Source organism: Lissotriton vulgaris, chromosome 2_1, assembly GCF_964263255.1.
Source record: "Lissotriton vulgaris chromosome 2_1, aLisVul1.2, whole genome shotgun sequence".
NCBI classification, from domain to species: Eukaryota; Metazoa; Chordata; class Amphibia; order Caudata; family Salamandridae; genus Lissotriton; species Lissotriton vulgaris.
In genome coordinates, this window is record NC_141687.1 from 1,822,758,432 (window position 1) to 1,822,785,135 (window position 26,704).

Below are 26,704 nucleotides of genomic sequence, written 5' to 3' on the forward strand. Positions count from 1 at the left end.
GACTTAACCTCGCTTGTGAAACGTACTCAATATCATTAAATCTCACCAGCGAGACTGCACATGTGCGCAGCCTACGCTAGCCGAGACCTAAAAACAAGCATTAAAATCATTGGCAACAATAATCGATCTTCTTTTAAGTATATGTCTCATACTATCCAATACTCGTCTGGGACCTAAACACTCGGAAGCTGGGGAATCCGCAAAAGCATCCCCGACCCCAAACGGTGGCTGTCCCTCTGCAGCGCCTTGACAGTCAAAGCCTGGCCTCCGTGCATGCAATTAAAGAGACCCCCGGACACTTAATGGCTCCCACTCCCCTAGTTCAGGAACAAATCTACAATTAACTAAATCTTAATCTTTGGCCAGCTGACGCCACATCTCAGCAACTTTGAAGTTGACAACAGGGAAGGGTGACCATAGACTACTGAGGGCAATTCCTCAACTAGATGGTAGAGCTGCTCCCAAACTCCAAAGATTAGGGGACCCAACCGGGGAAGAGCATCACAAGGCCCTGAGCAGAATAAATTGGTCTGCAAAACTTGGTCCAAAACTCAGAGTGGATAACATATAAAGAGTCAAACCACATAGTAATGGGGACTGTCACTCTCTCGGAGCACTGGAGCCTAGCATATCTTCAACAGGAACTAGGAGGTGGACCCAGAATTATTCTGATGCTGGCTACTTATGCCTGCCCATTCCACCTACACATCAAACCGAAGCAGTTACATACAACAAAACTTAGTACGTCTAAAGGCCTTCTAGGCAAGAAGAAAAGGAAGCAAAATTGCAAATACAAACAATCCCCGCTCTTTGAGCAATTCACAAAAAGAAAGTCTGGCAGCGTAGAACAAAGATGATTGAAGCAGAATGGCTGAAAATCTTTAACCTCCTCAAAGAAAGGGTACAGATTCAGCTCTGGAAGCACATCAACTAACGAAGCAACACCGGCCAGACCGAGGAGAATGGAGTGGCAGCCCATGAGTGGGTTAATTACGTCAAGCAGTTGTACTTCAACCATCAGAGCATTTCATACACCCACCCTCACCAATCACTCTCCACACCATTTTCGCTCCCCCAAATTACTAGTATCGCCGAGGCCACTGTCACAGACTCAATCAAAAAAGAGGAATGACTGAGCCCCACGCAGTAGTGTTCAAATCTTCGCACGTTTATTGGTCCGGACAGCTTACTCCACTATTCAACCACGCTTATGCTACCCCAAAAATTCCAGTCTTGAAGAGGATCAATTCTCTTCCCAATCCACAAAAAAGGGGACCATACAAATCCGCAAAATTACCGGCTCATTGCTTTATTGGATCTAGAAGCAAAAGTGTACTCCTCAATACTAATGGGAGAACTAGAAGCCTGGCCAACGGACAACTACATTCTCCCCTTTTTCCAATCCGGATTCAGGCCCGTCATCTCCACAACAGATAACATTCTAGCACTGGGTCACCTGTCCAATCTAGCTACACAACCGAAGCACCCAGCTCTTTTTATGCTGTTATGTAGACTACAGCTCAGCGTTTCATCTGGTGGACTGAGGGAAAGTGTAGGAGAAACCAGTTACCTGAAGAATCCCCCAACAGCTACTAAAGACGATAACTGCATTATACAAGGGGACGTGGGTCCGAGTTAAAAACAGCCAAACAACTGCAACAGCAAAGGTACCAACCAACAACTGCCTCAAGGCTGTATCCTCACCCCCTTCTTTTTAACCTCATACAGCAGATCTGGTCAAAGCCTTGCTAGGTGCCAGCTTAACACCGAGGATAGGGGAGGTGCAGCTCCAAATCCTCTAGTACGCAGATGATATTGTAGTAATGGAGCACTCAGTTTGATTTACAGAGAGCCCTCATAGCACTCGAAAGATACAATGAAAACAAACATTTGGTGAACCAAGGGAAGACTAAGACAGTCCTCTTTGGGAAATAGCCACAAAAGAAAACAGCTCAATGGCAATTTGGTGACCTGCAAATAAAATCATGTAAGAGTTACAATTATCTTGCCGTCGTACTATCAGACGGTGCCAAACCCGATGCCAACTTAAAACAACTCAAAAGCAAAGGAGCCCGGATCCTCCACAGTTTGAAACGACTAAATCAACATTTACAGTCCAACCGCAGAACGGATATTAAAGGTTTTAAGACCCAAGTTAGGACCCCCCTCCCCCCCACCTCTGGTCTCCTGGTTTTCCTCAGTGAACTGAACAAGTACCTCAAAAATTTCCAAATCTCTGCTTACAATTTTTTTTTAACACTTCCCCGGCAGGCGAGTAGAGCCAGGTGAGGCTGGAGCTGAGACTAGCTTGCCTGGATTTTATATGCTTAGGCGACTTAAGATATTACATCAGTACCCTGCGTGCCACAGCATTCTCACTGAATGCAGGAATCAAAACCCTCTTTCAAGAGGTAGGCTCCCCTTGGCAGGCACAGCTGGCAGTGCCCACAAGCCTTTTCGAAATTAAAGTCTGCAATCTGCATTACTCTTACATCTCGGTAACAGCTTGTAAAAAAACAGTGAAATCACATGTCAAGAAAATCTCATTTGAAAAGGACATGGAAAGTCTATGTCATAGATCAAACCTTGCCTCCTTGGATGCCTCCTATATCTTGGTCAAAGCTCAGCCATACTTCGAGCAAGCATTGACAGCCCAGGCATGAAAGAAAATTACCTACATGAGATTTCTTGGCACTGCCCATCGCAGACTTAAACCCATCTTGGGACCTGCGGGATGACCCGGTTGCCTGTCGCCTGTGCAGCTACAAACGCGAATCCTGGTTTCATCTGCTGTGTGGCTGTCCAAAGATGGCAAGTGAACAATGTATACTAACTCCACTTTGCAGGTCCTATGTCCTCAGACACTGCTGAGAAGTCTCTGAGATGAGTTACTCCACCAACACAACACAAACCCTGGCCAGATTGGGGAAATTTACTGACACAATCAAGGCCGCCCTGCCACAAACAATTAAAATAATTATCAGCAATTAGCAAGCCTTAAAGTCGGAACAGCAACGCTGTAAGGAACAGTAAAGCATCCTATTAACCCTGCGTCAGTACTTAAGTCAACTTTTATTCTTTTTGTGAGTTTTAAAACTGTATTGCCAAACTTGTTTACATGTAAAGATTTTAAGTAATCAATCCTGAATAAATAAACTCCAATTCATGCTCGACTTCATATGCGACCGCTGCAAGAATGTGTGGCACGCCATTTGTCTCAATCAAAGGGTCGGCTACAAAATCTAGTGTTGGTGGGCAGCCGCACTCATCGCCCTCCGCTGTTGTGGAACATAGAAAATCTATCAAAGGGTTGGCCATTCCTCGATCCTGTGCCCCATATCATTCTCACAGGAGATGCATCCTTTACAGGATGGGGTGCTCACCTTCAGGATCTCGCAGTTCAGGGTCACTGGGATTTCAATCACCATAGTCTTCATCAACTCCCTCGAGCTTCAAGTTGTTCACCTAGCATTGAAAGCATTTCTAACCCACCTGGCAGGCAAGGTTGTCTTGGTCCGGCAGACATGACAACCATTTACTATTTTCAAAAACGGGGGTAGGGAGCGGGGGGCACTGTCTACAAATATCACACCTAGATCAGATGATTTGTCGTTGGGTAATACTTCACAACATCCATCTGCAGTCTTAAACCCCTCCCAGGGATGGACAACCACTTTGCCGACCTTCTCAGTAGGATGTGGCAACAAGTCCACCCACAAATACTTCTCCCATAATTTCACAAGTGGGATTTTCCACAGATAGACCTGTTCGTAACTGCAGACTACGCAGAATGCCCAGACTACTCCTCCAGGTTCCCACACCCAATATCCAAAGGCGGTGCTCTATGGATTAGCAGTCAGGGATATTTACCTAAGCTTTTCTGTCCCTCCCTTTTCTATTTCTGGTTTGGAGGCTCAGGCAAACATCTCTCACCCTCATTCTAGCAACTCCCACTTGCTCAAAATCTCTGTAGTTGCCAACAAGAAGCTCCCCTCAACCCTGACCGTCTCACTCAGAACCATGGAGAAATCGGGCACCTAAATCCAAGTGAGCTTATAGAATTTGTTTCCCTTAATCTTTCCCCTGAAAGTATGACCTTTCTTAAAGAAGCTTGTAGACCTACAATTAGAGTATATTACGCAGTGAAGTGGAAAAGATTTGTTTTCTACTGTTTTTTATTTGCAGACATGTGGCCTCACTTGCACTTCCATATGTCTACATTTAGCTGCATTGCTGCCTATCTACAGAACATGCAACATTTATCCTTGTTCAAGGTACAAGTCAAGACATTCATGGAAGGCCTTAAAAGAGTAATTCCACCTAGAGTTCCACCTGCATGGAATCTCAATATTGTACTCTTATAACTTATGGGTCCAGCATTTGAACCTTTGCGCAGCTGTTCCCTACAACTCTTGTCTTGGAAAGCAGCTTTTTTTGGTGGCCATTACCTCAATTAGGCTTGTCAGTGAGCTCCAGGCATTAACCTTGGAAGAACCTTTCAATCAGCTACACAGCCTCCTTGGAACAAACCCAAAGTTCCTTCCAAAAGGGGTTTCATCCTTCCACCTCAGTCAGTTGATTTGTCCGTTTCTCTTTCTGCAACCGGATTCAGTTGCTGAAAGAGCTGATTAAACCCTAGATTTTAAAAGAGCTCTAATGTATTATATTGACAGAAGTAAAGAGTTCTGTAAAACTAACCAACTCTGTTGCTTTTTCTCCTCCTCACACAGAAAAGCCCATATCCAAGTGTGGCATTTCAAGATGGATAATTAAATGCATTCAGACATGTTTTGCCAAAGCTAAATGGACCTCGCCTACAACCCCTAGGGTGCACTCTACTCGTAAAATTGGGGGGGTCCATGACTTTCCTGGGCAATATCTCAAATAGCTGACATTTGTAAGGCAGCTACATGGTCTACACCACCCACTTTCACCAAACATTATTGTGCAATTATTTTAGCACACAATAAGCCTAGGTAGGGTAGGCAATGCTACAAACTCTTTCAAGCAACTGCAACATCCACAGGCTGGCCACCGCTTTTGAAGAGGGACTGCATTAGTCTATGCAGAGCATGTGTATTTACAGCCACACATGCCTACAGGGTAAGTAACATATTTCATTTGAGGTATCTGTTCGTGGCATGTAGTGCTGTATATTCACATGTGCCCACCCTCCTCCCTGCGTACCTGTGGCCATTGCAGTTTCTTTACACTATTTCATTTGCATGTACATCCCGTTTCTGATACTTACACTCACTCCATTCTCACCCACCAGTGGGAAAACAGTCTAACAATTGAGTCAACGCCCATGCACATTATCACCAAGAGGAGGAGTCCCTTTGCCTCGTGACTCAAGACTTCTTAAAAGGAAAACAACTTGCACACATCTAGACCCAAAACTAGATGGCCAAAGTATGCAGAGCATGTGAATCTACAGTCCTACATGTCTCGAATAGATGCTTACAGAGTATGTCCTATATTAGTTTACTTAAATGCACATTTTGGCATGCTCGAATAAACATTATAATTACTTTGTGGAGGCCTTTAAATGAGAATGGAAAATTGATCGTGCCATCTCTCAGCTGTGTGGCTATAGATGTACATGTTTTCCACACTCCTGCAACGTAGTGTTGGGCTCAGATATTTCAATTTGTTTTCCTTCTAAGACGTTTTGAGTCCTGGGATGGGCTGTGACTACACACAATGTGCATAGGCACAGACTCCATCCTAAATTTCCCCCTACACCTACCTCCATCTATCCTTTTCCGGCCTACTTGCTCTACCCTGCGAGACCGAAGTCCAGATAAACTACCACCATGCAGTCAGCACCTACCCAGCTGACAGTTTGACCATAGCCACCAATTATGACTATCTCGATTAAAGGTCCCAGGATCAGGCCTTGGCTGATCCAGGTGAGACTTCTTGAAGTTATTTCGGAGATTTTGCTTCAGAGAGTGAAGACATGTAGTGGGTGGTGGAACGCACACCCTTTAATTTCTGTCCAAGGTGCAACGCAAAATATCCTTGGGTGACCAAAGTTACGTTTGCAACATTTTGCCTTTACCTCAAAACATTAAGTTCTCCTGTGGAGTCTGCCTCACCTTTTGCTGTGAATAGACCATGACATGTTGAAGGGAAAGGTACTGAGCACATATGGAAGATGCAGCCTCCATCTTTCTCGTCGACCCCCACCGCCTACAAGGAACAGAACCCTCTTGACATCACAGGAGGAGGTCACCCGCCCCCTCCTCCCCAGAGCTTTCAGCGGCTCAACCTACCCTCAACAGGTCAGCCATGCTGTCCTTGAGCACATCCGAGTGAGTGGCCCAGGGTGGGGCATCCTCTGCTGAGAACAAAGATGACTCAGAGGGGTGTGTGTATTGACACCAGTACAACAGTCATGGTAGAAAACCCCCACGCCGACACAGAGCACTGCTTGCACAGACTTTGAAAAAAATATAAAAAATTGCCCAAGACACACCTAGACAAGAAGCATAATGACACCCACTATCCCAACTGCCTACATCCAGACAGTTACCATATTCGCCAACACCCCGGTCTCCACATCCACCACTACCGCCCCCATATAAACCACAACCACTGCCAGTCTCCAGGGAGTTTGGCGCTCTTGTAATCCAACAACCCTTATGGGAGTGTGGCTCCTTAGGACAAACCTCTGTGGGCAGGGAAAGGGGACAACTTCTGGGAGAATTCTATTGAACCTACAGATCTGGAGCCTTACCCTGCAAAGCAGTTTCACCCACATGAATCAGCTGCTGTTCATGCGGTCATTTAAAGGGCAGCTCACCACCCCAAGGTGGCTAATCATGGCCTACAGGAGGAGGATCGTATGCTGATGGAGAGACCCTCCGGACTAGATCTTGCAGACCCATTCCTCCCTATGCTCATTGACATGTTAACATTGTCACCGGACAACTTCAAAGAGCCCATCAAGGTGAAGTTTATCCCACCCCTAATGGAGAAAGTCAAAGCACTCCCCATGACTCGCTCTAAATCTTTGCCCAGGTACACCCATACTCCTTATTGGTGTATGCAGCTTAAAAATGTCCCTGCACAAGCCACAGATGACGCTCTCCTCTCAGACAAAGAAAGCAAGTACCTTAATACTGCTGGCAAGGGTGTGTGGTGAAAGATATGCACTGGTGGATTACAAAGTTGTGGAGGAACAGCAGGTTTCACTGAGAGAAAATGTGGGCATTGGTTCAGCACCTCTGGGTAATCTGTAGGACAGGGGGTGGAGGTTATAGCAGACATGGCTGCACATCTCTGGGTGACACAGTAGCACCTCCTTAACATTCCATTCTATAAAGAAACACCTCGCTGGTCCCCATGTGAATGAGGTATTAGAAAAAATAAGACTGCGTAGTGACATTCATGGGTGATCTACAAACTGCTGCTCTAGCACGGCCTTTTTCAGACAGCCCAGTGGTGCGGCCAGAGTAACCTCCTAATCGGGTACGAACCTACAAGCACCAACTGCAGGCCTTTCATGAGTTACAGGGAGAGGATAAATACAAGGGGTGGTTACAGAGGCAACAACAACGTTTGGGGTAGAGGCGGCTTTGGTAAAGAAGCTTCCACCTCCAAAACTCTGTCAGGGTATCAGCTTGGATGAATAGGATTTGGCAGTAGTCAAGCAGGGCTATTGACTCCAGTTCAGTCTATTACTCCCATAAAACTCACCACCACCCCAAATTATTTTCCAAGGCCACCTCACGTTTCTGGAAGAGCAATTAAAGTGCTGTTCCAAACGAGCACTATACACTTCTTGCCACAAAGACATGTATTTACTCATTCCAAAGGAAGGCCGATTCTCTTCCAGGGGATACTCTCCTATAGTCATAAGCACTGGATAGTCCTTCGCACGGTCTGGGACCCCGGAGCATATATCAAGTACATTATTTATGTAGGTTTAAGCCTACAAGTACTAAGTACTCTAAGGCATACATATGTGCAAAATCACCTACATATCGTATATAGATATATATATATGTATGTATATATGTATGTATATATATGATATGCAGCCTACATAATTATAGGCTTAAGAATGCCAACATTGCTTTGAAATTTTCATTTAAAATAACCACATATTTAGCATTTCTGCTAGACATAAAACCCTAAATTTCACAACATAACCTTTATTTGAAAGGAAAAAATCAAGTGAATGAAAGGCATTGTTCGCCAATAAGCTGCATTAAAAACATAACAGAACAGACTGGCATCGTGCCTTAAAGACCTCAATTGCATCATGCCCCACAGGTGACAGTTAGGTCTGTTCTATTTTTCTGGCTCCTTCTGTGAGGACCCTGGAGTCTGAGCTCTTCAGTTATGACATTCCTGTCAATTTTCTCTTCAGAAACCACCTTTTTTGCTTTAACTCTACTATTTAGTACCCGCTGTACTTCTAACAACTTTTCTGACTAATGTTTTTAAAAAGAAATCAGAAAACGGCATCTGTTCAACAAATGCCCTTCTTGTGGCAAAAAGAGGGAAAAACCAGATAAATACTGGTATGTTTGTATTGTATCTTTGCCTTCTTCTCATCACCCAGAGACTTGCTACTACTGTAAACAATTTTCCAGACAAACATTGTGAGGACAGAATTATTAGACTGCATACTCTGCAAGAGGCAAGTTACAACCTTCAAGTGGCATTGGAGTGTCTCAACCCCCTTACAAAGAGCCCTCCTCTTGTGAAAAACCTGAACACGGGGAAATCGGGAGACACCAAAAACTCCATTCTCCCTCAACAGGTAGGAGGTACACGTTGCATGACCAGTGTGTCCCCCATCGGCATCACGGTCGACGTCGTAGAGGCCATTACAGAATGCATAGACATTGAGACACCCGACGTAGAGATTGCCGTAGAGACATTTAGTAACCGCTCGGTTGACCCTGAGAAAGTAGACGGCGAGACTGCATGCACTGTCCTCCATTCTGAGGTGACCCTATCGCAGTCATGACACTCAACATCGTGCAAGAGATCGAAAAAACCACCAGACTAGCCTGGTTAGACGTCAAGAGCCTCGCTTTTGCATCTCTGGTAGACATCGTTGTTGAGAAATATACAGTCTGGTCAGGTGAAGTCGCATAGGCATAAATCGACGTTGACCCAGACAGTCGACGTAATATGCAGATCTTCTCCAGGGATCACAATTGTTCAGGTTTCCCCAGTGGGATCTCCAGTCCAAAAGGATACTACAGAACTAATCAACCTTTCACCACGTTGGTTCCAGAGTGTGAAGGAATGGAGAGTGCTGCATCATAGTCCACGGTCGGACTACTTGCCGACCTATTCCCAATCCAGGGTCTCAGTTCCTCAAATTTACTACAAGGTCTCCATGTAGGTCTCCCCAGAAGAAACAATCACCATCTAAATGGATATCACAATCTAGGACGCATCTCAGGGGGCCAGATGTACCAAATTACGTGTTTACAATATCCTAAAAATAGCGAATTTTTGCGATTCGCTATTAGGAAATCATTAACTGCAATGTACAACAGTGTGTTTGACACCGTTAGCAATTCACAGTGGGTCGCAAATAGACCTGCCTCATCAATATTCATGAGGCAGGTCGCCATTTGCGACCCATTGTGAATGGCTACAATCACAGGGATGGTGGGCTGCTGGGGTCAGCAGAACACCATGTTTGATTGCTTTTTAAATAATATAAAATCATACAGCAGGAGGTTACCCATCAACCCAGTTGAGACCTGGGTACATATGTATCACCTGCAACAATGTCAGGCATTAGTAAAGGACAATGTTTCTTACAAGAGAGCATGCACAAAAAAGTTGCAAACGGAGGGAGAAAGCAGGGAGACCACAATAATTTGAGCAGTTAATTGCAAATTTTATTTTTCACCGGCATAGCAATATTGAAGGAAAACAGGAAAAAACAATACTGTGGCACTTAGTTATGTTAAATGTACATGTAGCCCATAAGGACTTGTACACAATGGTGCTTGTGAAGTAAAAAGTGAACGGCCAAAGTAAAAAATAACATATACAGCGTAAGGTGACGCAAGTCAATGAGAACAGAAAATATCAATATTAACTACAAAACTTTAGTGGTTCCAAAATATCGATGTATAATGATGGGAACATTTTGTTTTCATGAAAACACAAAAGAAGGGCCAAGTTTCGATGAGGTGTCAACGGCGTTTCGACCTGTTTTCAGTTCAGGTCCTCATCGGTACCAGGTTAATGGTTTTGATGAAGTGCTGCAGAAGGTAAGAAGGAATGAGAATTGCAGCCCAAGATTGGGTAGGGAAAGTAGGCTCTAGGACCAAGCAGGAGAAAAATGTATTACCGGTGTGAGGACACGGGACCATGTTCCTGCTGTAATGAGGTACAAGGTATCCAAGATGAGGATGATCCAGGGATGTCTGTTTGCAGGGGGTGGGGGGATAATAGAACGGTGTAAGATAGGGGTGGAAAAGTGCAGTGGAGGCACAATATATAGTGCTGATATGTACAATACTGGTAGGAATGTCAGAACTGTAGTGAGACTGATAAATTCACCGGATAACAACATTTGCTCAGAGATCAGGATGAAGAGGTCCGTCAATTCAGTCGGTGACTCTGGGTCGACGCTTCAGGGATTGGTACTGCTGCTGTAGACATGGGAAAAAAACAAGACAGGGGTCCAGAGGGAGACGCCCGTAAGAGGTGTAGCCGAGGGAAGCATGTGGTCTGGCAGGCTCTTACTGGGAACAAACTAATTCTTATTTCGAGGAACGGAGGTCTGTACATAATGCACAGATCCTCTGGAGACTGTTGGTTTGTTGGGAAAAGTCCAGAGCAGGCAAATCGCGAGGACTCTCGGGTAGAAAAAATAAACAGGGATGCTGTTACACGCTACGCTGATAGGAGGGAGGGGGGGGGGTGTGGAGGACAATGAGTGAGAACAGACTCTGTTCCAAGAATAGCCAAGGAGAGGTGATGAAAGGGTTGAAAATATCAACCGTTCATCAGTAGTAAATCATTAGATGTAAAAATTACCAAAGGACTCTCGTTCTACAAGCAGAAGTCTTCACTCTGATGCAAAATGATGCTACTGAAAAAGTACCGACCTCCTACAAGGCCTAAGAATATACTTCTGCTATTTCCTAGTGCAGGGAAAGGGGTCCAATCAAGAGTACAGACCCATTCTAGACTTGAGACTCTTAAACAAGTTCATCCACAAGAAGTTCAGGGTGCTTGCCCCTTGCCAGATCTACCCCCAACTCCAACAGGGTGATTGGTTGTGCGCCATCAATCTGCAGGATGCCTAATTCCACATTCCAGTTATCAGGAAACACCAGAAGTTCTTGCATTTCAAGCACTACCAATACAAGGTTGTTCCTTTCGGGCTGAAGTCCGCACTGCGCTCTTCCTCCAAATGCATGGCGGTGGCAGCTGCTTATCTGGGGAGATGTAAGCTTTTCATTTACCCGTATTTAGACTGGCTAATCAAAAGTTCCTCATTTCTCCTCCTGCAGGAACACAGTCAGACCTGCATACAGGTGCTACAACAGTGGGGCCTCCAAATCAACTTCAAAAAGTCAATTCTCAATCCAATGCAGGAGATTCACTGCCTGAGAGCAATTCTAGATACCAAAAATGCAAGAGTATATCCTTTCGTAGGAAAGGTTATCCACAATCAACAAGTGCCTGTATATCCTCCACACTCCTTATCCATCGGCCAGAGATGTGACCTCTTTGCGGGTGTCCATGGCGTCATGCATCTACATTGTTCCCAATGCCAGACTTCACATGTGTCCTCTTAAGCAAGCATTAGAAGACCAATGGTTGCAGGTCTGGGGTCTCTGAAGGCAGGGTGATATCTCTCAGATGCCCAAGGAATCGCTCAAATGGAGTGCCTTTTCACCACCACCCTTCCACAGACTCTCGGATGCTTCACTCCAAGGTCTGCAAGTGCAAGGTCCATGGTCGGAAACTGAAAAGTTGTATCATATCAACATGTTTGAATGGATAGGTAGAAGGACTTGAGTACGAGAGAGACTGCGCTCAGCCCTGCCACGCACCCTTTTGGTGCAAACCAACAATACAACCGCAATGCATTATTTGTACAAGCAGGGAGGCCCCTATCTCTGGAGGCTCAAGCCATATGGGCTTGACCACTTGCCAGAGATCCATGTGCCAGGCGCACTCAATGTGCAGGCAGACTCCCTCAGTCGCTACTTTGTCTAATCGCATATCTGGGTCCTAAACGACTAAGTTGTTCAGGACTTTGTCCATCAGTTGGGAACACCACAAATCAACCTGTTTGCCGACGAAGCAAATGCAAAATGGTGCATCTTCACATCCAGATTTCCCCCACCAGGATCGAAGGGGAATGTTCTTTTGAACAACTAATCATGCATATTACTGTATGCTTTCCCCCGTACCTCATTCCTCTGGTCATCAACAAGTTTTACAGAGCCAAAACCAGGATACTCCTGATCGCTCCGGAGTGGCCTGGCCAGTGGTGGTATCCGAACCTTCTTCGCCTGTCCGAAACACCACACAGGAGATTGCCATGCAGACTGGATCTCCTGTCCTAGCTAGAGTGGAGGATTTTCCATCCCACCCTTCCCCCTCTCAACTTTGAGGCTTGGCTCCTGAATTCTTGCAATATAGACATCTAGGCCTTTCCCAAGACTGTATGGACATTTTGTGAGAATCTAGGAGGTCTTTTACCAGAAAATATTAGACTTATGGTGCACTAGCAATGGTAGTCATCCTATTTTAGGTCAAGAACAGGTGATCTTTCCTTATTTGTTACACGTAGCCAAATCTGAACTTCAGTTCACATTTATAAAAGTGCATCTGGCAGCCATTACAGCCATCCAGAAAGCCACCCGCACAAGTTTCCCTTTTTCCAAATGCCTGTAGTCAAGGACTTCCTCGAAGGTTTAAGACATATTTATCCTCCTATAAGGTCACTCCTTCCTTGTAGTTTAATGTGGTTCTCACCAAATTAACTGGCCCTCTTTTTGAGCCTATACACAAGGAGACTCTGCAGCTCCATGTTATGTTATGTTATGTTATGTTATGTTATGTTATCTGAGTCTTTTATAGCGCACGGCTACTCCAAGGAGTGTCCCGGCGCTTTATTGTAAACCTGTAGCAGAAAACACAAGGCAAATAAAAAGGACCAGAAATCAGAAGAAAAGAGCGTATCTAAAGAGCAAAAAGCCAAGTTTTAAGGCCCTTCCTGAAATCCAACAGATTGGAGGTACTACGCAGTGCCACGGGCAGTGTTCCAGAGCTGTGGCGCCAACAGCCTGAAAGATCGGCCCCACAATGCGTGCCCTTTTTACTCGAGGGACCACGGCAAGGAACAGAGACTCGGATCTCAGGGATCGGGCAGGACGGTAGAAGGCTAGCCTCTTTTGGAGATATTTCGCTCCAGAAGCGTGAAGAGCCTTGTGGGCCAAGGTCAAGGCCTTAAAAACTATCCGCTTCCGGATAGGCAGCCAATGAAGTGACTGCAAGAGGCCGGAGGTACTGGCTCGCCCGTAGAGGCCAAAAATGGCCTGTGCTGCCGAGTTCTGGACCACCTGCAGCCGTTGTAAGACATACTCCGGCAAGCCGAGATAAGCCGAGACCAGCTAAGTCCAATCTCGAGCCAATTAAGGCCTGAACCGTGATCTTCCTATGATCTTCCGGGAGCAGAGGAAAAAATTTGCGGAGCATCCTGAGGAGGCCAAAGCATGTAACCGTTAGGCCCAGGATCTGTGATTTCAACGTCAGGCCATTATCGATCTTGATCCCCAGATTCTTGGCTAGCTGGGAAGAGCCTGCTGGAGGAAACATGTTGACAGGCCACCATTTCTGCCAATCTGGGTCCGACCGGCAACCGAAGAAGAGTACCTCAGATTTATCTGAGTTGCACTTAGGCTGTTAAGCTGGAACCAGTTAAAAACAGCCCCGAGGCACCCGCGGATACTCTCTCCGTAAAAATCTGCTCCTTTCCCACACGTAAAGAGGAGCTGGATATCATCGGCATAGGATACGATCTGGGCCCCAAAAGACTCCGCCAGTGCCGCCAGAGGGGTCATGAAGATGTTGAAAAGAGTCGGGCTCAACACTGAGCCCTGCGGGACTCTGACTCCCAATGGCGGCATCACGGCAGAGCAAGGGGAGGCCCAGACCGTTTGTCGGCTGCCAGCCAAAAAAGATCTAAACCAGCTGAGCACCGTCCCCCTCAGACCGATCTCATGAAGTCTGGCGAGGAGACCCTCATGGGGGACGGTGTCAAAAGCCGCCGACAGGTCGAGCATCACAAGCATTACTTTGCCTCCTGAATCCAGTACCTCCTTGATTGCCTCCGACACTTCCAAAAGAACTGTTTCGGTGCTTAAGTTGGTACGGAAGCCGGATTGGGTGGAATGCAGCAAATTGTGGGATTCTAGAAAGTTGGAGAGCACAATGTGCGCATGCTTCTCCAAGATCTTAGCAAAAGCAGGCAGGAGAGAGATGGGCCTGTAGTTGGCAAGAGCCTCGGGATCTAAACCAGGGTTCTTGAGTAGAGGAATGATCCCCCCCCATTCAAGGAAAGATTCAGAATGGGATTCACCAGAGGATTAATGACTTCCGCCACTTTCGCCAAAAATTTGGCAGGGCACGGGTCAAGAGGCGATCCAGATTTAAGTTTGGCCATAAGTTCCAAAGACTAGGAAACTGAGAGTGGCGGAAAGTCTGCCAAAACCGGATCCGAACAAGCTGTTAAATCTGATCCACCCTCAGTGCTGGGAGATAATCCAGCCGCCCTCAGGGGGAAAGAGTCCTGGATCGATTTTATCTTGGTGGTGAAAAAGTTGGCAAGGGCACTTACCCACGGCTCCGAAGGAGCTGCCTTGGTCGAATTCGTGCGTGGGGCATTCCCTCACAATAGTAAAAATCTCTTTGCAGTCTCAATCCTCTTTGCAAAATAACCTTTTTTTTCAAGGAGGATGTCACGATGGTAAGCTTTAACAGACGTCCTGTAAGCAAGCCTGGCCGCGGAGTCATACAGTGATCCTTTCCTGGAAGACCTCTTTCATAGTGGCTATCACTTCTGCACGCAGAGTCTGTGAAATCTAGGCTTTTTGTGCTTAAGAGCCTTATTTGATTTTCCATTCAAACGGGGGTTATAAAAAGAAACTCTTTTTTTAGTCTAAGGTCATCTCTGTTGTCCATATCAATCAGACCATTATTCTTCCCACGTTTTTTCCAAACCCTTCCACACCACCAGAAAGGGCTTTACACTCCCTCGATCTTAAAAGGGTTCTGAAGTTTTACCTTGACACAACCAAACAGATAAGAAAATCCGATCATTTGTTTTAATTATGGTTCAGTGCTCACTGGATTACCTTCTTACAAGCAAACCATCTCGAGTTGGATAGTCTCTTGCATCTCCCTTGCTTACCAGTTATCTAACAAACTCCTTCATTGTAGGTCTAAAGCTCATTCTACAAGGGGTAAGGAATCTGTTTGGGTAATATGCCCTTAGCTGCTAACAGCTGATTTGTGTATTTGCCCACAGGCATGGGGGATGGACTTGCTATTCTATTTAGCGTTTATCACTATTGATGAGTATCCCCTTAAAGAGAAGGATAAGTTACTTGCCTGTAATCCTAGTTCTCTTGCAGATGAATGCTCATCAAAGGCATAAGCAATCCTCCCTGGAAGAATACGTTATGCAACAGCTGTGATATGATTATTATCCGCAAATATTTTCTTGGTTCGTTCTTGGCCTGTCACCTGTGGGGCATGATGGGTTTGAGGCGGTCTTGAAGGCACAGTTCTGTTCTTAATGCAGCTGATTGGCTAACCGTGCTTTGCATCCCCTTGCCGGTTTCCTGTCAAAGAATAAGTTGTGAAATTTAAGGTGTTCAAGTTCCGTCTAACAGAAATGTTAAATGTGTTATTTTAAATTAACAATTAAATGCAGTTTTGGCATTCTTTAACCAATAATTACTTAGGATTCTTGTGTGTGTGTGTATGTATGAATATGTGTGTGTGTATACAATATAGTTTTGTGTATTTGTGTGTATAAATGTGTATGGAAAGCAACTTCGAGGACCCGCTAGGCAGAATTCATGAAGTCCACGGGTAATGTACTGTGGATCAATCAGTCCTGGATGGATGCTTGCCTAAGCTTTGCCTTGTCTCCCATTTAACCCATTGGAAGGGGGGGGTGAAGCAGTGTTCATGACCCTCATCCTAGTTACCTAGACCAGGCAGCCCTCCTACTCAATGCTATTGTAGATGTCCATCAGTCCCCACGAAGCTACCGATCAGGCCACGCCTTCTCACTCAACACAGCCAAATTAGGCACAGAAACCCCTAACAGCTCATCCTAGCTTTTTGGCACCTGAGGTCTTAAAGTATGGCTGTCAAGAGTTTACAGCTCGTAGATCTACCACTCATGCATGTAATGCAGGCAAGTCGAAGAGATTTGTCCACTGTTGAATCAGCGTTCAAAATGACATTGCTACCTTTTACAACATCAAATGACAGATAATGCATATACCTCATTAGACCTTCACTTAGCAGACCGCTATTACAGCAATATGAGAAAAATGGAGAATACTCATTGCTCTTCAAAATCCCTAATCGCCCCCCCAAAAAAAATCCTTAATCCTCTGTAACCCTGACATAGTTCTCACAAGGCTTATGGGTCAACCATTTGAACCCCCTCTCCTTTTTCAACCTACAGTTTCTTCACTGTAAAGTGGTTTTCTTAGTAACAATAACCTTCCTCAGACACTTCACTAAATTACAAGCACTCTGTATTCAAATCATTCATTGAGGTGTATAATACAGATTAGTACTTACAACTAATCCAAGGTCATTTTCTGCATCGTAGTCTCATCTTTCCACATAAACCAGATTGAGATTCCTGTTTTCTTTCTACAACCAGATTCTGTAGCAGAAAGGACATTACATCTCTTAGACATCAGGCAGCGCTTGTTATATGTTGGCAGGACTACGTCCTACGGAACGCTTAGTAACTTTAGATAAACACCACAAAGATCACCTCCGTTCCAATGCAGGTACTTCAGGATGGATTGCCAAGTGTATCAAAACTTTCTGCTATAAAATTAAACATTTTACTTGCTGTCCTTCCAAGGGCAAACTCCATGCAAACAAGAGGCGCGAGGCATACCATGGGCTTCCTAGAGAACATCCCAATAGCAGATATCTGCAAGGCAGCTTCTTAGTCTACACAGCACACCTTTACAAAGCACTACCGTGGGTACAAACTACCCCATCAATAGGCCATGGTTGACCAAACCGTGTTAAGAACATTGTTCTAACATTTGCATGAACTGGCCACTACCCATTGCTAAGGCGGAAACTGCTGTTCGAGGCATGTGGGCTGCTGAATTCATATCTGTGCATAGATCGCCGCCTAGTGTTGGGTCCGGATGATTGCACTTTGTGGTCTTGGAAGAGTCTTCGAAGTATCACGAGATAGGTGACTCCTCCCCGGACTACAATGCGCATGGGCATCTTCTCTATCCTCCGATTGTTTTTTTTCCGCCATTGGGTTCGGATGCTAACTTCTATACTCCAACTTCGGAATCGAAAACAAAACTTTTCAAAAGGCCTTCGACTTCGACGGTATTGTGCTCGTTCGGTACCTCAGGAGCCATGCCGCCAAACTCAAAGACGAGAGGTTGGGGTGTAACATCTGCCCCCCGAACTTCGAGAGAAGGTCCGGCCTGAGCGGAAGGAGACACCGGTGAAGCAGATCCGTGAACCACCACTGTCTGGGCCATTCCGGGGCAATCGGGATCATCCGTGCCCTGGACTGGGACAGCTTGATGAGCACCGCTGGAATCAGGGGAATGGGTGGAAAAGCGTACACAAAGCTGTTCGACCAGTTGACACATAGCGCATTCCCCAGCGTCCCTTGCTTGTAGTACCTGGAGGCGAGGTCTCGGCATTTGCTGTTTTCGGCGGTGGCGAACAGATCTACGTCTGGAGTCCCCCACCTTTCGAAGACTTCTAGTACTTAGTCGTTTATGACCCATTCGTGGTTTTCCTGAATCAGTCTGCTCAGTGAGTCTGCCTGAACATTCTGCACACCTGGTAGATGGGTAGCCGTTATCGTCCATCCTCTGGCCAGAAGCCAGTGCCAGATCGTCTGTGCCTCCCGAGACAGGGTGCGTGATCTCGAGCCCCCCTGCTTGTTGAGGTAATACATCGTGGTCGTATTGTCAGTCTGTACAAGCAGAGAGTTGGTCTGGAAGGACGGATGAAAGGCCTTTAGTGCCAAGTGAACAGTTCAGAGTTCCAGGAAATTGATGTGATATGTGGACTCCATCGGAGCCCACGTTCCTTGAATCTAAGTCTCCCGAATGCGCTCCCCAGCCGTGGAGAGGCGTCCGTCACGATAGTCTGTGTAGGAATGTCCGTGTGGAAGGGAACCCCTCTGAGGAGATTCTCCGCTGAACACCACCACTTCAGAGACTGAAGAGCATGCAGAGACAGTCTTATCTGGTCGTCCCAAGATCCTTTCCTCTGATCCCATTGGTTTTCCAAGCACTCCTGCAGAGGTCTCATGTGTTGCATGAGGAGTGAGGAAGGTACAAGAGGCCATCGACCCCAGTAGAGAAGACACCGTCCTCACTGTTGTAGATGGAGAGGTCATAAGAGGCTGAGCCTTCCGAAGGATTGATCACCGTCGCTCCTCTGAAGGGGACACGCTTGCTGACAGCGCATTGATGGTGGCTCCCAAGTACTGAATGCACTGGACCGGGATCGGGACAGACTTGGACATGTTGATGGGCAAACCCCAACTTGTTCAAGAGAACGCATGTCTACTGGAAGTGTGCTTGAGCTTCCGAGAAAGAGGAGGCCTTGATCAACCAATCGTCCAGGTATGGGTAGACAAACACCTTGTTCTTCCGTAGGTGTGCCGCTACCACTGCCATACACTTCGAGAATGTTTTCTGGGCGCATATTTCAGCCCGAATGGCAGCACTGTGTTCTGATAATGATTGGTGCCGACTTGAAATCGCAGAAACTTCCTGTGTTTGCACGCGATGGGCACATGGAAGTACGCATCCTGTAGGTCTATTGCACAAAGCCAGTCTCCCTGTTGCAACTGAGGATAAATCTGATGCAACGACAGCATGCAAAACTTTTCTCTGCGAATCCACTTGTTTGCCTGCCGCAAGTCCATAATGGTCCTGAACTCGTTCTGGTCCTTCTTGCGAACCAGGAAGAACCGGGAGTACAGACCTCTTCCTCTTTGAGACAGAGGTATGTCTTCTATTGCCCTTTTCCTTAACAGGATATCGGCCTCCGCCTGGAGCTCACGCAGTTGATACTGCGAGCTGACCGGAGGGATCGCTGGAGGAGGGCTGATGAACCTAAGACTGTATCCAATGCAAACAATATTCAGCACCCACTTGTCCTGAGTAATTTTTCTCCACTCTGCCAGAAAAAAATTGAACGCTTCCCCCCCACCGGAGCAGGTAATGGGTGAAGGGGAAGTAACCGCTCAGGGTCGAGACCTGGCCGAGCCCTTGTTCGCAGTAGAGGACTGCTGTCCCCCTCTAACCTTCTGTCGTTTTTGGAAGGGTCTCCAGAACTGCTGCTGTTGTTGCTGCTGTCCCGAAGACTGCCCCCGTCTTCTTCCTTGTGCACCGTACCGTCTTTGGAACGGCCGGTAGGACTTCTTCTCTTTGGGATTCTCCAAGCCCACAGCTGTAGAAGGTGTAGGAGCCGTCACAGCGATACCCAACTTTGCAGCCCCTCTCAGGAGAACCTCCTGGAAAGTGGCAATGTCATCCACTGGGGAAACCCTGGTCTCGGAGAAGTCCGATAAGGTCGGCGAGTAGGAACGGGTCCTGGAAGAGTCCGTGCGGGACCTAGACCCCCGCCTCCTATGGCGACGCCTTGATCTGGTGGAGGATCTATGACGACTCCTTGATCTTCCTCTCCGTCCGGAGTGTGAACGTGACCTCCTCGGCCGAGGACGATCAACCGGATCGACCGGAGCAGGTGACTTGGGCTTGGACGGGGCCTTCGGTTTAGGCGTACCCTTGGGAGGCGTAGGAAGAAAAGGCAACTAGGTCGACCTCGGTGGAACCGGAGGCGGCTTCACTGGCAACCTTGACCCAGTTTGCGGTCGAGGCAATGGAGGAGTAGGATTCCTCGGAGGGGGACCCCTCGGCAATGGAGGAGGTGGAGTCACCTTCCCTGACGGGGTATACACCTCGTGATACACCGAGCCCGGCGAACCTCCTTCTCTACCAGTCTGGGACGCTGGCGGACTTCCCACGGCGTCAGGCCTCCTTCTACCTCTCTTCGACGTCGAAGAACGGCGAGCGCCGGCCCCTTGACGTCGAGCGTCTCTTTCGCGACCTTCTGCGCCTCGGCGGCAACCTGCGCCTCGACGGCGACATGTGCCTTGACGGCGACCTTGACGACGAAGACCTCGGCGACTAACGTTTCCTCTTCGCCGACGGCCAATGGCGATCTCGCCTCAACGGCGAGCGCCGACGCCTGGCCTGTCGACGATCGCTCGACGCCGACCTTGACGACGATGAAACAGTCACCGGGGACTTCGATGGTCTTGTAACATCCCTCGACGTCGTTTAGACTCAGACGATGGGGAACAAACCGTAGTCATTCCTCTTGACGCCGTAGTGGGCGCAATCGACCCAGGCGGAGAATGGTGAAGTTTGCTGGCCTTCCTGCCCCTGGGGAGCCCTCAGAGGCCTCAGTATGGACAGAAGAAGCCCCTCCAGATTCACCTTGTGCCTTCAATCTTCTTTCCTCGAGGCCCTGAAGTCTGATCTTCTTCCTGTCCTTCAGGGTCCTGCCAGAGAAGCCTTGACAGATCACACAATCCTCTGGGACATGTGAAGAAAGGCAGAGGATACACACCTCATGGGGATCCGATTTGGCCTTCTTCCTGGAGCACTCCGGGCATTTATCGAATAATGCAGGCATATTCGACAAAAAAACAGAGTGCAAGAACCAAGGAGAAAGGCACTAAAGTACAACAAAGAACTTAACTATGAGAAAACTAGTGAAAAATCACCAAAAAACCCGTAAGAAGGGAGAGCTCAATGCTCCAGGGTCCTGCTTGCAGGAGCCGGAAAAAAGAACTGAAAGTAAAAGGGACCTGCAGTGTATTCTGGGATACTGTGAAGTTCTGGAAAGTTCTCTTAAAGGCACAGTATCCTGTTTTGAGCCACATAATGGCAGCCTATGGGGCTTGTCTGTCCATGTCTTCCTCTCTATCATTCCAGAGGGTTTTTGCTGCTAAGGCAAGGGAAATCTTGACAGGCTTTGCTGTTTGTGGATTTTTGGTGGAATTTCTAGTTGAAGTACTGGACAGTGTAGCCTGTTTATAGGCTGCATTATCTGTCTTTAAATTCTCTCAAGTGTCTGTGCAGTTCTGCATTTTTTCGACACTTTAAGAGATTATTTTTGATTGCTCCGGGGTCCACGCACATGGGCGGGACTATTCACTAGATTATGACTATAACAGAGATACCCCTACTACAGAACTGGAGTTACAGGACAGAAACTACTGCTTCTAGCCCTAAAAGCATTTCAAAAATACTTGTACAACAAGACGTTGTTGATCCGGACGGACAACATGACCGCAATGTACTATATCCAGAAACTGGGAGGAATGCACTCTCCATAGTTATCCCATCTGGCACAAAGCATATGTAAGTGCGCGATTCCAAAAAACATTTTTCTCCTAGCAGAACACCTTCCAGGGAAGGACAATCAGATTGCCGACCTGCTCAGCAGGCACAGCCAACAACTACACGAATGGGAGATACATCCCCAAGTTCTCCAGCCATTCTTCAAAGAGTGGGGTCACCCATAAATAGACCTGTTTGCCACAAAAGAAAACTTCAAATGCCAGTACTTTGCCGCCAGATTCCCACATCCGTTGTCACAGGGCAATGCGATATGGATGAACTGGTCAGGCAGATTTGCGTACGCTTTTCCCCCAGCACCGCTGGTGGCACGCAAACTGCGACAACTCACTCACGCTAATCCTAGTTGCTCCCACATGGGCGAGACAAACGTGGTACACAATGTTCCTGGAACTTTCAGTAGTTCCTCATCAAAGACTGTGCCTTGCACCCCATCTTCTAACTCAGAACCATGGAGAAATCAGACACCCAGATCCCAATCAGATAAACCTAGCGATCTGGCTCCTGAGGTCTTAGAGTTTGGATACCTTAACTTGCCCCCAGATTGCATGAACATCTTTAGGGAGGCAAGACGACCAACCACACGAGCTTGCTATGCAGCTAAATGAAAGAGATTTGTTATTTACTGCAACAATAACAAAATCAACCCTTTAGACGCTTCCATACAAAACATTATATGTTACCTGCTGCATCTACAAAGATGTAACTGCTATACGACTACACCTCGCTGCTATAGCAGCATACCTTCAAAACAGACAACACCTTTCACTGTTTAGAGTACCAGCAATCAAAGCCTTCTTGGAGGGTTTGAAAAGGGTGATCCCTCCAAGGCACCCCCATTCCCCAGTCTGGAATCTAAATATAGTACTTACCAGACTTATGGGTCCTCCTTTCGAACCTCTACACTCATGTGAACTACAATTCTTAAGGTGGAAGGTTGCATTCTTGGTTGCCATTACCTAACTCAGAAGAGTGAGCCAATTACAAGCACTAACAATTCAAGAACCTTTCATGCAGGTAAATGCCAACAGGGTGGTTCTTAGAACCAACCCTAAGTTCATGCCTAAGGTTGTATCCAATTTCCATACCAATCAATCTATAGAACTGCCAGTTTTCTTTCAAAATCCACAGTCAGTAGCTTAGAGCCTTACACACATTAGATGTAAAAAGAGCTCTACTTTATTATGTGGACAGAACTAAATCTTTTAGGAAAACAAAACAACTATTTGTTGTTTTTGCACCACAACACAAAGGAAATCCTATTTCAAAATCAGGAATAGCCAGATGGATAGTTAAATGCATTCAAATATGTTATCAAAAGGCAAAACGCACTTTAACCGTCCCCCCAAGAGCACACACTACAAGGAAAATGGGGGCATCCATGGCTTTCCTAGGAAATATTCCTCTTGAAGATATCTGTAAGGCAGCCACATGGATCACCATACACACTTTCACAAAACACTACTGTGTAGACGTACAAGCAAAACAGCAAGCTGCTGTAGGCCAGGCTGTCCTCAAAACTCTTTTTCAAACTGCTGCAGCTGGCACAGGTAGCCACCGCTAGAGGAGATACTGCTATACAGTCTATGCATAGATATGAATTCAGCAGCCCACATGCCTCAAACGGAATATGCTACTTACCAGTATGCATCTGTTCTTGGCATGTAAGGCTGCTGACATTCATATTGCCCGCCCTCCTCCCCGGTGCCTGTCGCAGCTGCAGCATTATCTCTGGCATGGCCATCTTTCTTTACTTATCTCCATCTCTGCCACAATGGCGAAAAACAATCTGAGGATGGAGAAGATGCCCATGCGCACTAGTCCAGGGGAGGAGTCACCTATCTCGTGATACTTCGAAGACTCTTCCAAGACAACTAAGTGCTATCATCCGGACCCAACACTAGGCGGCGATCTATGCACAGATATGAATGTCAGCAACCCTACATGCCAAGAACAGATGCATATAGGTAAGTAGCATATTCCTTACAGTCGATGCAGAACATTTCCATCTACAGCATCACATGTTGTAAATGGAAAATGTTACCCTGTATCCATTGGATTGTAGCGTATACTGTTGTAAATTCACATGCTCCCACTGAACTCCCTGGAAGCTGGCAAGAAAGTTGTGTCCAAGCCAAACTTTAGGTGGCAGGAGTATGTAAATCAAATGAATGTACAGCTCTGCATGCTATGAAAAGCTACTTAAAGCTAAATAAAATGTTCCTTGTGTCTTAAGATTCACTGCAGTAGCATTTGAAAAGACATCTCCCTTTCTGTTCTGTGGATGAGAGTTTTTGAGTGCTGACCTTCACCTGTTTCTTACTCTTCCTTCCCAGACTGTTTCACATGTTTTTGGGATAATTTAATGTAAATTGATTCGGATTGCACCATTCCCATCTTTTGGTGTACTCTGACAATTCCATAATCTTTATGCCCAAGAAAATTGTTTGATCTTCTTCCTCGTTCTCATGGACACCATGCCATCACTGTTTAAGTACTATACTTGTAATTTAGAAGTAATTGGCATTTCTGTATGGCTTGCTAAAAAGACCTACAATGGCAGGATGTTTTTAGTAAAAACCTTTTTAAAAAAAAAAAAATTAGAGCCTAGTTGATCCTCGTGCAGTGCTTACTGAGAAACCTGATCCTCTCAATTTCTGCTCACCCACAAGACACTGGGTATCAAAGCATTTACTTTCAAGGCCTCTTCAATCTGGATACAAGCAGTCTTAAACTTCAAAATCATGACATCTGCTTTGATGTTGCACAGACACTCCATCGGTGGAGACTTCATGAAGTCTCCGCTATCTTTATCTTCCTAAGTTCATATTGCACCTACACTCAGAACAGTGAGTCTACCAAAAATTGAAACACTCCTCCTTCATTCTTGGTAAGAGATGTACTCCTACCTTGGAGACTGCCCCAGGAAAGGATCACATGCATATTCAAGTAGGCTTTTAATTTGGAGAGTGAAAATTAACATTTTAACTTATCAGAAAATCTTTATTTTGAATTGGTTAACAAATTATGCTTTTAGATAGGTATTTAAAAAATATATATATTTTACAAAGGATTCTGTGATCCTCCATAAATGCAACACTATTCAGTGTTTGAGTTCAGTGAAAATACCAATTTGGAAGGGTTTGATTACAAGCAGCTTGCCCTGTTTGCTGTAAGATGAATATTCATAGTACTGAATTTGTATTTTATTTATAGATATATTCATATTTTTCTGTCAACAGAACAAAGCAAAAAAGAAGAAAAAAGGTGTTTTGCCTGGAGGAGGTTTCAAAGCAAACATGAAAGACGACCTTGCAGATTATGGCGGGTACGATGCTGGCTATGCACGAGAATATGAAGATTTTATGTGACGGCCTCGAAACCAGCTATCTTTTTTCTTGGTTTTCTTTTCTTGTTTGCCCTCGACCCGTTTACACCATGTAGCAAATCTTCCATTTTGCTCAATGGATTTGCAGAATGCTACACCTGTGTCCCGATGCAGCCTGTTAACCCCATGGCATCTAGAGGGGACAGCTCCAGGAGTTGTTGGGTGTTTTCGTGTTCAGGTTTGCTTATTGGAAAATCTGGACCCTTTGGTGCCAGTGGGTTATTCCCTGACAAAAATGCCTCTTATCACCTCTGCCTCTCAGGATGCACTTCAGACAAGGAATGATCTGGACATAATTTGTTAGAATCACCAAAAATGAACTTGTGGAAAGTTTTCTGTCTCTTGGGAGTCATATCCCTTTGCTGCTGAGCGGTCCTACATCTGTCCTTCTGATAGAGTACACCTCCACTCTGTTAAATGAGGTTATAAGTTCACTGGAGCATCGGCTGAACAAAGTGAATGTTGTGCAGCACAGACCCTGTGTTTAATTCGTAGCAACCAGAGAAAGGAATTCCAAAGTAGGTAATTGAGCCGAATAGTGTCCAAATATTGCATTTTTAGCTATTTTGTTTTCCCCCTACACCTTCCACAGTCCATTGGCGCTTTCCTCTGAAGGCGCAGCAGTCAAGGAAGGTTTTGAGACCGTTTTGCTGGCTGACCAGATTTGACATTAGATTGGAGAGTGATGGCAAGTTGGACTCCTATCAACACCATTCCGGAATGTAGTCCTCTACCCTACCTCCTCAGAAGGGACTTTGGACACCTCCATTGCACACAATGGCAATTTGGAATGTGTATGACCAGGCTTGAGTCGTTAGTATTACTTCATCATATATTGCCTTAGTACTGGAGTTCCAGATTTTAATTGTACTGGGGAGAGGGGTGCTGGTTACTGTCTAAGACTTCTTCACCAACTGTTCGATCAATAACTTTGGACTTGGTCTCTGCTCCATTGTATGGGTGAGCCAGAGGGGACTGCTCTTTCATTGCAAAGAGCACTGGATGTTGCTTGTGCAGAGTTAGCCGATGTGTTTTTGCATTGTGCTGACCGCTCAGCAGGTCTGCATCTGTGAAGGTATTGCCTTCTTTGAGAGCTGCTGAAATGCTGTAGGGGAAATGTTGCCTTGTTGCTGGCTTCTTTTAAAAAGTCCTTCTCCCCACCCTGCCAACTCTTTTCTCATGGGACACGCTTAACAAATGGCAAGTTACTACGATTGGCTAAATTGTTATGTTAACAATTATGACTTCTGCAGTGTTTTATAAAGCAACTAATTTAATAAAATTACTATTGTGAAGACCTTTTTGCAGTGTTTAGAGATTATTTTAAGATAGTCCTATAAACGACTGGACGTTACTACTTTCGAGAAATGTGTAGTAATAGCCATCAAGTTATATATAAGCAGCTAATGTGTCAATCGCAAGTTTGTTAGAGACGGAGTAATTCCACCTGATAAAATATTGAGGCCTATTTTTATTATGGTGTACATTGATTTTTGGATGCAATACCGTGACTAATTTGAAAAGCCACTGAAAATGGTGGCAAGTGTTTGACGGATCAAAAAAGCAGGTTGTGGTTGACACCATGGCACTCTAATGGTCCTCTCGTTTGCGGAAGGGGCGG

At 45.9% G+C, this 26,704-nt stretch overlaps 1 protein-coding gene across 1 annotated transcript in view; it reads left to right on the forward strand.

The window, feature by feature from the left end:
- The window catches only part of EIF3J (eukaryotic translation initiation factor 3 subunit J), a 224,217-nt gene extending 197,837 nt beyond the window's left edge, over nucleotides 1-26,380 (forward strand). The window contains exon 8 of the mRNA XM_086957911.1: nucleotides 24,938-26,380. Within this exon, the coding sequence (XP_086814037.1) occupies nucleotides 24,938-25,066 (129 nt within the window). The 3' untranslated portion in view covers nucleotides 25,067-26,380. The remainder of the gene's footprint in view (nucleotides 1-24,937) is intronic.
- The last annotated feature ends 324 nt before the right edge of the window (nucleotides 26,381-26,704 follow it).